Here is a 14,325-nt window from a genome sequence, read left to right as displayed (position 1 = left end):
ATTTTATTGTTGCCATGCTCACCAATGTGGAGGTTCACAATTCATAATAAAAAAAATGAAACAACATGGCTGTGGCTACAACAAGTTCAGTATTCAGTGTTATCATGGAGGCAGCAAAACTGGTAGGTTTTGATGTCTTGCAAATCTATAATTTTTTTCAAAAACTACTGACCCTAATTTTGAACCTGTTCCTGGAAACACAGAATTTTGTATTAAGCCTTAGAAAAGAAGGTTTAATAATGAATATCATAATGAAAGATACATCAAATTCACTAATGAAACTTACCACCTATATCTGATAAATACTTCACATTGCATGCTTTTGCCAAATCTAAAATATGGGGAAAATCAATGATTTCTACAATTTAATTAAAGACTATATTTAAATAATTTTTCAAAAAGCAAAAGTGTACTAAAATTCTTAGAAATTTTACAGCCAATCCAAAATAAGCTAGCTGTACTAAAGGGATATTGTGACATTTAAGATAAGGCCGAAAAATTATCCTTAAAAAAAGTAAGAGAAATGCCTACCCTATACAAAGATGTTTGTATTCCTGAAAGGATAGGAAACAACACATATATGCCAGGATATACATGTGTAAGAGTTGCACAAACACCCCCATAAAACCACAAAAAGACAAACCTTTAAATAACCCATTATAACAAATGGTATTATAGAACTTAAAGTGGCTTTAAAGGTTTAAATCAGTAAAATTTCTGTGTCTCTTTAACATGAAAATAAATCAAGGACTCTTACACATGTCAGGGTTATCAAAGATTAAAGTGAACTATTGATTGTCATGCAGATCTAAACTTAAAGTGCAAATATGTGGACATCAAATGTATGGGAAAAATCAGAGTACATAGAATAGATTAGGTGAGTGTAGGAACTCTGTCTTTTCTCCAAGAGTTAATTTTCTTTTTTCAGTAAAAACCTAACACTAAAAACTGAATAACTACAAATAAATGTCTCCTCAGCCTAGCTGGAATCATACTATAAATGAATGCCTCCCCAGACTAGCTGGAATTATAAAACACAACATTTACTACCTAATACTATTTAGATTTTACTAGGCCAATAAACTATCTATTGTTATTGCTGGATACAAGCAGCCAAGACTTCAGTCGAAGTGAAATATGTCTGATTGAAGGAAATAAAAGAAAAGATTTCCTTCTGCCGGAGGAAATTTCTACTTCTTGTTGAACATATGGAAAAAGTAAGAAATATACCAATCCATGAGAAGACAGATAAAAAATCTTCCGTGCCAAGTCTACCCAGTGCAAGTGTCACTAATCACAAGCTACATACTAGTGGCAGATGGTTAGGACTGAGCCTCGCAGTTTCACTTTACACATGCTAAAAGCTAGTGGCAGTCGGTTATGATTGAGCTTTGCAGTTTCACTTGTCACAGATAAAAGCTAGTGGTTGATGGTGATGATTGAGCTTTGCAGTTTCACTTGTCACAAATAAAACTAGTGGCTGATGGTGACAACTGAGGTTTGCAGTTTCACTTGTAACAGATAAAAGTTAGTGGCAGATGGTGACAAATGAGCTTTGAAGTTTCACTTGTCACCAGCTAAAATCTAGTGCAAAATGATTAAGACTTCACCTTTCACAAGCTACAAGCTAGCGGCAGATGGTTTAGACTGCGTCTTGCAGTTTCACTTGTCACAGCAAAAAGCTGGTGGCAGATGGTTAAGATTGATTTATGCAATTCAACTTGTCACAGGGTATAGCAGCAGATAGTTAAGATTGAGCTGAGCAGTTCAACTTGTCACAGGCTACAAGCTAGTGGCAGATGGTTAAGACTGATCCTTGCAGAAAAGAGACGTATAAAACCATGTAGTAGATAAACATTATAAGTTTGATTTACTATTTATCTCACAAGAAAAAGTAGACATTTTTTCTGACATAGATCTAAAGGTGTATAGTAATGCACAAACTTGTCAACCTTTAAAGTAAAGGTCATCCCAGAAATCATTGATAGTAGATCTCTTACATCTATCAAAAGATAGTACAGACCACAAACAAATATTATAAAGGGTAATCCATGGTCAATTAAAATTTTTACACCACCACAAAACAAAGGTTGTTTCCACGTGAAGCACAGAGTAGCACCAAAACAAAGGTTGTTTCCACGTGAAGCACAGGGTAGCACCAAGTACTGACCTCTGACTTGTATAAACCTACCTACCGAGGATGTTGACTACAGCAAAAACTTTGAACAAATGCTTTCATGGGGGAAGGCAAAATTTTGTTTCAACTTTTATTAACATGATATTGCAGACTATGCACACCCCCACATGTACAGGATGTTTATATCCAACAGCACCTAAAATGGCTTACAAGGTATGATGTCCCATCTATATGAAGATACACACAAATTTGAATTAAATTCATCCAATGGGAGCCCAAATTCTTGCGATGAAATTTTCATAAGTGGAGGAGATAATAACAAAAAATTTTGTACAGAGGAAAGGACAGAATGACAGAGATGTAAGGTGATTCCCATATACCAACCACTTGTTGAGGTCTCTATGTATTCTATTAATTATTCACTATTCATCTCCTGTGTATCAGATGGATAGTGAGTGAATATTTGATAGTAATGATACTAATTTTTAAAGAAAATATCTAGATTACAGAGAAACTTGTAGCAAGTCGAAGCATGTTTCAACAAGTTATAAATCAAAACTAGAAAAAACTGTGAGCAATGCACACTAATGTGATACCCCTCCCCCCACTCGCACATTTGATAACATGCACCTTTTATTGATTTGATAAAAATCTAAAATAAGAGGTGCACAATTAGAGCATGTTATAAAGACCCTGTGAGTTTCATTCAATTCCATTCAGTGGTATAGGAGGAGTAACAGATAAGAAATGACCCCCCCCCCCCCCAGGTCCCCATATTCACAAAAGTCCATGTGTTGCTATGTGAAATCACGAATTTTATTCAGATAAAAAAAAAAAAAACTAAACTAAAATAGGAGGTGCGCAATGAGAGCATGTTGTAAAGATTTTGTGAGTTTCATTCAATCATTCAGTGGTAAAGGAGGAATTACAGATAAGACATACCTCCCACCATTTGCCAATAGTTACCAATTACAAAGTCCATGTGTGTTTTTTTTTTTTGATATGTGAAGCTCCCAAATTAATCTGATCAAAATCTAAAATAGGAAGTGCACAATGGGAGCACGTAAGAAAGATTCTGTGATTTTTTTTCTATTCCATTCATAGGTATACCATAGGTGGAGTAATGGATAAGAGGTATCAGTCTTGTACATTTTCGTTGTATTACATATTCCTGAGCGGGTGTACGTCAAAACATGGAGGCTAAAAAATATAGTGTACTTTCTTTTTGCCTTTTCCTGCTTTTGTTTCTTGGAAAATGACTATCATTTTTCATCAAAAGTACAAGGTAAATATCAAGCTATGACACAAAAAACTTGTTTTTGAGGAAAAACAGTATTTTCATGAAAAATAATGCTTCAGAAAAGGGGTCTTTTTTATGAACTCAAAATAAAAGTGAAAGTAGAAAAAGTCTATTTTCAGTTTGACCTGTCCTGGTGTACCTTGTCCCCATATTAACAAATGACAAAGTCCATGTTTTGCTATGTGAAACCCCAATTTGAATCAAATCAAATCTTAAATAGAAGGCGCACAATAGGAATATGTAATAAAGGTTTGATGAAATTTTCATGTAAAGTAAAATTGTTACTTTGCAAAATAACAATATTCGTAACCAGATTTTTGCTGATAGAACATAAAGGCCAATGGAAAGGGAGATAACTCATTTCTTTTTTGCAAGGTACCCATTAGATTGTGTCAACATAGAAATATGTGTTGAATTTATATTATTATTATACTGTATTTGTCAGTTTGTTAATTATTGCATTTTCTCACCACTGTCCAAGGTTAGTGGCAGAATTGAGTGCTAACAAACATGTTTAGTCCTGCTACATACTATGTGCCAGTTTCAAGCCAGGAAGCTGTTGTCCAGTGGTTGTCTTTGTTATTTAAGTTTATTGTTATTTGTTAAATTTTCTAAGGAATAAAGGTTGATTTTTGTCTTTCATTAATAGCTTCACTTAATTAATTTGATGACTTTTACTGCTAATATGGGTTTTGCCTATTATCCAAGACTGTGTGGTAATCTGTAGAAGTCAAATTGTTCATTGCTTAATTTTTGATGACTTTCTCTCATTATCAATTATACCACATATCTTATTTTTATATTCATTAAAATATATTTCAAAATATCATATATACTTATGTCTTACATATAAGAAATTTTTCAGTTAACTATCTGTTTACTTAAACTTTATTTAATCAGATTTTATTAAAACGTGCTACAAAATAATGATTAAACAGAGGAGAAAAATGTACAAGAAGATAAAGCAATGAAAAGTCTCCATAAAAAAGAAAAAGGGACTAAAAGTGCACAGACAAAGAAACATGATAGATTTTTCCCCCACATAAAAACAAGAAGTATAGCCTGAAAATCTTTTTTGTTTGGCAAAAAACCTAATTAACCTTGACTAATACAAATTAAGTGAACAAAATGTAAACATCTAAAGACATGTGGAAAACCTGTTCATTCTATAGTATGTACAGAAGTGGATGTTTTCGCAGGTATCTGGTAGTTCCTTATCACATGAAAAGCTATGTCAGAGAATTAACGAGAAAATAATAGGAAGCAGTAGTAAGAACATGGGGCTTTTTAAATGAAGAAAACTGCCATAATAGTTGAGGATCGAACAATATTTGTTACCAATCTTATAATTACAAAATTAAACATAATGGGTGTTTCATAAAATGTGGGTAATACCCCAAAATACAACATAGAAATTATACTTAAGTAATATAAAGTTTAAACCACAACTTAAAACTAGCAATACTTGCAGTTTGAGACTAATAATAGGCAAAAGGCCTATAGAACAACTGGGTTGAGGTTTAAAATGATGTCAAAACTAGTTTTTAGCTAAGTAACATCCTCAGTTTAGTAGCACTTGGTTTCTTCATTTAGTACAAAGCACAAGACCTAATTAAATTCACTTTCAGTTTTCAATTTTTGAAGGTAAAATGTTGATCAAAATATTAATGCATAACCAACTTCAGGACGACAAAGTTGGTTATGTCGCATAGCTTGGCTAAAAAGAAAAAAAATCCTTCATAAACCTACATGAATGTTAGAAATAAAGTGAGGTATATAGTCTTGGAATATATAAAAATGCTAACTAGAAAACCTGTTCCATGTGTAACTTAAACCTGACTGCATTCTTTACTGTAGAATGTATGTTCACATAGACTAAAGAATACATACCAGTTTCTCTAAATCATGAGCCAGAGCTGAGGTTACAGACATAGTACTTGCTTCACTACTTAAGGAACCTAAAATACAAAATAATTAAAGAACCTTAGTGAGCGTGCTCACATACCCCATGCGTCTCCATGTTGGATACTGAAGTAAATTTGTAAGAGAAATACATGTAGAAGGATACTGATAAAAAAGAATAAGAGTATTTTATTTTTTAGGCTTTAGACCTTTATCTTCTAACTAAATTCTGTTACTCAGAATGGTAATTTCAAACTCCAGACTGATTTCTTTGAGTTTTAGTTAATCCAAAGTAAATATCATGGTAGTGGAATGAAATGTACACTTGACCTGTAACTTATCATGGTGAACTTAAATACCAAAAATCATGTCATAATCTGCAAGCGTTTTGAAAAAAAAAGTCTGAAAAAACGCTTATTTCTGTTAAGTTAGCAAGTTCAAGGCCCGTGATTTTGGTAAATATCATCCAAGTGGAACCAACTACAAACTTGTCCTGTAACTTATCAAAAATCATGTCAATATCTGCAAACGTTTAGAAAAAGTCTGGAAAAATTCTGTGAACTTTGCTAAGTTCAAGGCCCGTAATGTTGATAAAAATAATCAGAGCAGAACAAAACGTAAACTTGACCTGTAATTTATCATGGTGAATTTATATACCAAAAATCATGTCAACATCAGCAAGCGTTTAGAAAAAAAGCTGGAAAACTGTAATTTCTGTGAATTTTGCTAAGTTCAAGGCCCGTAATGTCGGTAAAAATCATCAGTGCAGAACAAAATGTACACTTGACCTGTAACTTGTCATGGTGAATTTATATACCAAAAAATCATGTCAATATCTGTAAGCGTTTAGAAAAAAAGTCTGGAAAACTTTTTTCTGTGAATTTTGCTAAGTTCAAGGCCCAGAATTTCGATAAAAATCATCAGAGCAAAACGAAACGTACACTTGACCTGTAACATATCATGGTGAACTTATATACCAAAAATCATGTCAATATCTGGGATTGTTAAAAAAAAAATTCTGGAAAACTGATGATGGACTGGTCAAAAACATTATACCCTTCGCAACTTTGTAGTGTGGGGCATAATTAAGTCAAGTCAAGTAAAAGGTATCAATCAAAATACAGTAAAACTGTTATATCAGTCGGGGAATCGTTTGGATTTAGGCATAGGTCCATCTCATGATGCTGAATAATATAACCCGCAGCGAGAATTTTGCTTAAGGCAATGGTTTTTTTTATTTGCAAAAAACTGCCTTCTAACCCCTATGAATGGCGGCCATGTTTTTCACAGATCAAAAATCCCAACAGTCAATTTGTGCAGGAGACCCTAAGGTACAAACAACCAAATTTCATTTAATTCTGTAAAATGGTGTTTAAGAAGAAGAGTTTCAAAGTTGAAAATGCAAAAAATTGCCAAAAAACTGTTTCAGGGGCCATAACTCCTACATTAAATGATGAATTATTTTGAAAATATCAGCATAGGACCGTCTCATGATAGACTTGCCACAAGATGCTAAACAATATAACCAAGCCAGAATTTGCTAAAGACAACAACTTTTGAGTTATTTGCAAAAAAAACTACCTTCAAACCCCTATGCTCTATTTTAAGTAACGATGGGTATGTTTTTTCAAGGATCATAAATCCCAACAGTCATTTTGTGCACAATACTCTAAAAAAAACAATCAAGCCAATATTATTCTGTCCTTCTAGAAGTTTCAGAGAAGATTTTCAAAAATTTGACCACCACGATGACAGATACCAAGTGATGGCATAAGCTCACTTGGCCTTTTGGCTACATGACCTAAAAATCAATCTGTCAAGCGGAATTTTTGATACAAAAGTTTCTCCATCATTTCATATAGCCAACAATGGGAAAGTTGTATGAAACTGGAAGATGATATTGAAAGGCAACAAAAATTGCTTGCAAAGTATTCTCAATCTCTAAAAATATTTTCCTATATAGAGTCACATACTAAATAGAAATCAATCCATTCATAGGGAGTCAAGAAACTCAACTGCAACAAAATTTTGACAGAAAGACAGATGGACAAGGTGATTCCAATATACCATCGATTCGTTTAGTTGGAGTATTCTATGTTATTGAAGATAATAAATAGAAGCTTGATGCCAATGTGATTTCTTCCATAAAGAAAATATACCTGGAATGAACTAGTTATGGACATGCAAGGTCAATAGACAAATGAAAGAGGCATTTAACATATAAATCAACAACATCATTAAAGATCACTTCAAGTTAATTACTTCTCATTGACTTACTCAAAGCTTAGAAAGGATGGAAGGGAGGAAATTTTTCCATTTCTTTTTTTTTTACAGAAAAATAAGTTAAGTCAAGTCCCAGACAAGATTTGGTAATCTAAGCATTTTATTTTAAATGGAACATGAAGTTGCATGTGTTGCCTATGTAGAAAGTTGATATCAGAATGCACCCAAATCACTTACAACATATGCCCAATCAAAATAAAGCAACAAAATTTGAAACCACTCCATCGATTGGGAGCCGACATTTTAGTGATGAAATTTTTTTCTATTAATATAAATATTGAAAAATAATGAAAAATGGCAAAGTCCCATGAAACAGGAAGTTGATGTTGTACAGCAGGCAAAATTACTTACAATGTATGCCCCATCTATACAAAGCCACATCAAATTTGAAATCAATCCATCCATTGGGAGCCAAGATAATTGCGATAAACTACAAATGGACAAGGTGACTCCAATATATCTCCCAGTCGTTGAGTGGCAGTAATAAAAAATAAGAGGGGTTCATTAATAAAAGGTATAAGTTATGAAGAGTCCATTTCTGTTCATATAGAAAAGATGATGATACTGGGATATGGAGCCACACCCATCACAAAACGTTGGGTGGAAAATCAGATAAAAAAAAAATAAAAAAAAACCACACTTCAAGTTGCCTAACTTTGCATTTAATCTTTCACCAAATAACTAATTTCAGCTTCCCTTAAGAAAGATTTGTCCTTTTTCAAGGTCAGTGAAAGTTTACTAATCTAAAGGACTTGTACAACCAAAGGGCAATTTATAATTCAATTATAACTTGTAAGTAAAGGCAAAAAACAATCAAATGGCAATCAGAATTTTGTGTTATCTGCATTAGGTAAAGTTGTTTTTGTTTATTTTTTTAGAAGGGGGAAGGAAAAACTTATTGTTAAGACTTTCAGGTCAAAGTCGACACTCAATTAGAAAATGCAAATTTTTATTGAATACTGGTAAATATAATTTTAAAGAGGTGTATTCTAGGATTCAACAGAACTGGAATAACAATTAATACTCGAAATAAATGGGAAAAGTTCCTTCTATACAATAATATAACTAAACATGAACAAAAAGGAGAAAAAAAAACTCACTCTGAAAAAAGCTCTACATAAAAAGTGTGCAAAGTTTCAATAATGTTTCACTGATCCTTTCTCAAGTTATTATCTGGTAACTATTGGGAACGGACCAGGGATAAAAATTAACAACCGCCTATCAGCCAACGGCTACTATATATTGAGTTGGGCTACCAAACTTTGAGTGAAATTTAGTTGAACATATAGAAACTATTAAACAAAAACATGGTCTGGGCTACCATCTTGTACTTTCCAATTTTTACCCTTGCAGACATGCAACATTTTGGAAAGTATTACATAATACCTCACCACTTTGTATAAAACTTAAATTTTGAGAAAGTGCCCCCTTAGTTATTTCATTACCTATGCATAGTGCACTTAAGGAGACAAAACAATAAGCCAGTGACCTTGATAAGTGGGCTGTAAACAATCATATTTTACCAAACCCTCTTCAATAAATTTTAAATTTCCTAACCAAACACACCAAAATTTAAATGCATTCAAACCACTAAGCATGCAAAGTATAGTGAGGTAAGCTCTAATTGCATATTGGCTCAAACAACAATCTTTGTTTAGACTAGTATCATATCAATTCTTTGCAGATTAGATAAGAGAAAACATACCTTCCTAATTATATATACACAAACAGTACTTCTGGCTAATGTAGATAACAGTGGATATTCTCATAGTTACCATAAAATCAGACTTGCTTGTACCTAACATTGCTTTTATTTCAGGACTACACAATTTTTGTTACACAGTCAAACCTGACTTCTATGCTGTGCATTTAATCTGAGTACAAAGACCACAGGTGGCAATGATTTTGATCTCCCTTGTGAGGTCACATAAAGGCATATATGTTTAGCTGCATTCACAAGACATCCAGAGCAGTGAAAAGTACTTTTCTACAAATTATCTCACTATTCATTAGAACAAGTTAAGCTTTAAAATTACATACATGTATGAAATAATGCTTAGTCTTGAAGAACTAATTTGCATTAAATTGAAGTTTTCTAGTGGGCGAACAAAAACCTGCTTCTACTACTGTGTATAGTACAACATGTTATTGTTGACTTTAAGTACATGTATACAAAAGAACCATGAAATTCAAGAATGTATAGTACTTTTCTTGAGCCTAATAGGATTCTCTTTTCCATTCATCCTAAGCAACAGCAATTTTGTTATGGGAAAATTGTTTACATGTATTAAGTTTTATTTTATCTTTGGCAAATACAAAACTTTAATTTCTGAAAGGATTTGTTGAGTTAACAAAACTATATGACAAATGCAATGACTTTTCATTCCACACTGTCAACTTTCCTTCCATATCAGGCAACATCTCTTCAGCACCTGTGTATGCAGTTTTCATATTACAACAAATATGTTATGCCACAGACTTGCTACAAGTCCCTCTCTTAATATTAAAGAATATTATTGATTGCATGTATCTTTGATAGCAAATCTATTTTACAGAAATTAGAAGTGGCATTATCATAGAGGTTAATTACACAGATATATAAAATAAAGATCATCTAGTTATGCCAGAGTTTGCAATACCTACATAGACTTTTTGTTTCACGCTAGACTTCTAAAAATTAGGCTACTGGAACATAATTATGTTGCTACAAGATGGAAGTCATCACTACAAAAGTTTTATGGTCGTCATCATGAACTTGTGGATCGTTATAGTATATCCATCTGCACCATGAAAACTTATTTATTCAACGTGTCATAGTTTTCTTTTTCCTTTCATTTACCCCAGACTTGACTTTTCAACCAGCGAGTTTCCAGAAAAGCAGAGGACGCTTACACTACTGGTGCACCTGGTCCATGCTCCCATTATCTAGAGGAGTTTATTTACTTAAGTTGTTTTGTAGGTATTATTTTGGTTATTTTATATTCTTTGATATATGCATGTGTTTTCCATGTCTGGTCTTAATCCCTGAATTACATTCTTTTGATTTCTGCTGGAATCTTGGTTCACTTGATTACCCCCACTTCCCTTCAGTGGTTTCAGAGGAGTTTCAGAATATAAGAGGGTCCCCCCCTATAATGACATAATTCATATTTGCATAAGGAAATCCCAAAAGTCATTTAGATGAAAAAACAAAATAGAAGGTTCACAATAGCTTCACGTAATAAAGTTTCTGTTAAAGTTTCATTAAATTCCACTCGGTGGTTTCAGAGTTGTGGATTAGAATAGGGGAAGAACGAAGTCCAGACACCATGATTACTATATACCTCCAGCTTTTGAAGTGCTGGGTGTAAAAATATGAATCTGTCACTTATTGCCTGATTCTTAGATAATCCTGTATTTACCAGACACTGATTAAGTGTCATGACACTGTAAGTTCAATAATTTCTGTGATAACTTTTGAAAAAGTTCCAAGCATAATGCCACTTCCAATTCTTAGATTGTAGGCAAAATTCAAGTAAAGTTCATATTCACTAACTTGAATTCAGGATACAAATCCTGCTGCATTAAGTACATTCAAACTTCATAACAATATTTGAATTTACATAATAGTTTAAAAATCTAAAGGAAATAATATTAATTTACTTAATATGACATCCAATTTTATTTTACTATTCACCAGCAGATGATACAAACCCTATACAACAAGCTACTGTTGTTATAATCTACATTACTTACCCCATCCCCATCTAATCAGACTGTAATATCCTCTTTTTAGTGACAGATTTGGTATAATCTACATTACTTACCCCATCCCCATCTAATCAGACTGTAATATCCTCTTTTTAGTGACAGATTTGGTATAATCTACATTACTTACCCCATCCCCATCTAATCAGACTGTAATATCCTCTTTTTAGTGACAGATTTGGTATAATCTACATTACTTACCCCATCCCCAACTAATCAGACTGTAATATCCTTTTTAGTGACAGATTTGTTATAATCTAAATTACTTACCCCATCCCCCATTAATCAGGCTGTAATATCCTCTTTTTAGTGACAGATTTGATATTATCTACATTCATTACCCCTTCCACTCTAATTTAACTGTAATATCCTCTTTGTAGTGACAGCTTTGGTATAATCTAAGCTACATTGATTACTCATCCCCACTAATCAGACTGTAATATACTCTTGTTAGTGACAGCTTTGGTATAATCTACATTGAACACCCCATAATCAGACTGTATAAGCTTCTTTTTAATGACAACTACATCAATTTTGTCTATACTCCACGTCACATACAGCACATTTTCGATTTGAAGCTCTATTTTTTAAACTGTCGGGATTTACCGCTAGAGTTGTCCCTCTTTTATTTAATCTGAAGATAGTTCACATATATGCATGATGTGATAGTTCCAACGAATCGTTTATTGGCTGAAATCGTGCGTAACAAATCCTTACGGGAAAATCCTATACTATTATCCGCAATATTGGTTTCTACGAGACGATTTGTTTACAAACGAAGTTCGCAAGTTCCCGTCGAACTCCAGTGACAATCGTCTGCTTGATCAACCTCTTGGTGTTGTGCGATGTTCGCATAGAATAAATCCGAGATATCCGAATTATCGCTGAAATGCATTCTGGGTTCTTCGGTTTTTGGACAAACCAATTAAACGTAAACAACATCTCTTAGCAACCCGATCACTGTAAACATGGCCGTCTTTTGATTATGTAAATATTGGGACCGAGAATTAAATCTCACCAGAATTTAAGGATTCAATGTTTAGGGAGAAGTCGTTTGGCTAAACGAATGAGCAAGTCATTTAAGACAATTTAAATGACGGTAGGTGTCAATAAAGTCGTATAAAATATTTTTATTCAAATTTTAACAGTATCTTATTTATGTGACGCCGAGTATAATTGGACAACTATTCTAATACCTCATAACAGAAATTTCTATCTAAAATCTTATAGTTTGGGCTACCTCATCAAGTTAGGCAAGTATTAAATCTCCATTTAAAATCTATTTTTCTTGCCTCATCAAATTAGGCAAGTATTAAATCTCCATCTAAGATCTTTTTTGCTTGCCTCAACAAATTAGGGAAGTCTTTGGTTTTGTCATGGATGCCTTTTCATTTGACACTTTAGTTTCAATATTTCTACTTTTCGCTTTACTTCTTGAAGTGAACACCGCTCTGAAAAGGTTGTCTAAGTCTCAAATACCTTCTGAGTGACAGTGATACCTCTATAGGTGATTAGGTAACCTCAGCAATCTATGGTAATCTCAAACTCAGATGATACCTCTCTGATGAGGTTTTCCTAGTGATCAGCTTATCTTAGCAATCAAATATAAATACTATTAACAAATCATCTTGTGGATTATACCTCTCTGATGAGGTATTCCTAGTGTTAAGGTTATCTCAGTAACTTAAATATCAAAACTATTTACTACAAATTTCTTACCTTCTTGTGAATGATACCTCTCTGAAGAGGTCGTCCCAGCCTCTAATAACTCCTTCTCAATGACAGCTCTATCACAATAATCTCTCTGCTACAATAAAAATCACCAATCAAAATAAACAGTTACCACTTTGTAAACAAAGTCATACCAAACACATTTAACATCTCAAATCGTAGATCAAAGTAAACTGGTAAATCAACATCAATGTGTATACATGCAACAAGGGCCAATTTCTTGGCTGATTCACCACCTCCCAAAACAGTTTGACAAGTGAATAACCTAAGCCTATTGAATAAATTACATTTATTTTCTAACCACTATTGCTTTGAGCTTCTAAGACTGACATATAATTTGATTTTCACTTTTTGCTACAGGGGCTTGAAATTGTTTTCAGGTATATGATTTTAAATTGCAAATTTGAATTTTATTATTTTCTTTCTTTGAACAGAGAGAATATTGAAGATATAAAATTGTGTTCCAGTTGCTGCACAATATTAGTCTAAACAGATTAAAAAGCATATATTTTGTTTCATAACAATAAATAACTTTCTTTTCCATTGGATTACTAAAAATATATTGATTTCAGTTACAATTTAAAAGAAAATTATTTATTTTCAAAAGTATTAAAGTATCTTTATCCTTAACATAGCATGCATACTAAACTCTAAAGGCAAAACCATTAGGTTGAAAATATCAAATTAACATTTAAACTTATTATAAAGACTTTTTCAAAGCATAAAGAATTTTTAAAATATACTACAAGACTTTCAATGTTTCAATTACTTCCATTTCAGAACAATATCTTGTGCTAAATATTATATCATATCATTCTAAATGTCTGTGGTGTAGATGGATCCTGTATCATTCTGAAAGTCTGTGGTATAGATGGATCCTGTATCATTCTGAAAGTCTGTGGCATAGATGGATCCTGTATCATTCTCTGCATTCATCATTTATGTTACAGCTGGTTTAGGAGGGGTATTGTTTACAAATTCAAACAAATCCTATATCACTCCCCAAAACTTCATTTGTATGTAGAGGAGGAGGGTATAAAGACAGAATCTCAGTGAGCATGCTCACATACTCATATTAGACATAAGGTCTAAAAAGAAGATCACCCACAAAAGAGATTCTATAGTAAAACATTTGTATTGGTTACTAACACTTCCTCCACTTCCTTCATCACAAACTCTTGGATCATTACGGTATATCCATCTGTGCCATGAAAACCGATTTATT

At 32.9% G+C, this 14,325-nt stretch overlaps 1 protein-coding gene across 9 annotated transcripts in view; it reads right to left on the bottom strand.

The window, feature by feature from the left end:
- The window catches only part of LOC148613191 (uncharacterized), a 164,652-nt gene that overhangs the window by 70,473 nt on the left and 79,854 nt on the right, over window positions 1-14,325 (bottom strand). For all 9 annotated transcript variants that reach the window (XM_088586413.1, XM_088586414.1, XM_088586420.1 and 6 more), the window contains 2 exons: window positions 13,089-13,176; window positions 5,328-5,395 (listed from right to left, as the gene is read on the bottom strand). In XM_088586413.1, coding sequence (XP_088442539.1) covers window positions 5,328-5,395; window positions 13,089-13,176 — 156 coding nt within the window. The remainder of the gene's footprint in view (window positions 1-5,327; window positions 5,396-13,088; window positions 13,177-14,325) is intronic.

The sequence above is a fragment of the Perna viridis genome, chromosome 6 (assembly GCF_037379345.1).
Source record: "Perna viridis isolate PV_CMFRI_1.1 ecotype Kerala chromosome 6, ASM3737934v1, whole genome shotgun sequence".
NCBI lineage: Eukaryota > Metazoa > Mollusca > Bivalvia > Mytilida > Mytilidae > Perna > Perna viridis.
The sequence above is the reverse complement of the archived record's forward strand: the minus strand, read 5'-3'. Positions and strand labels throughout refer to the sequence as shown.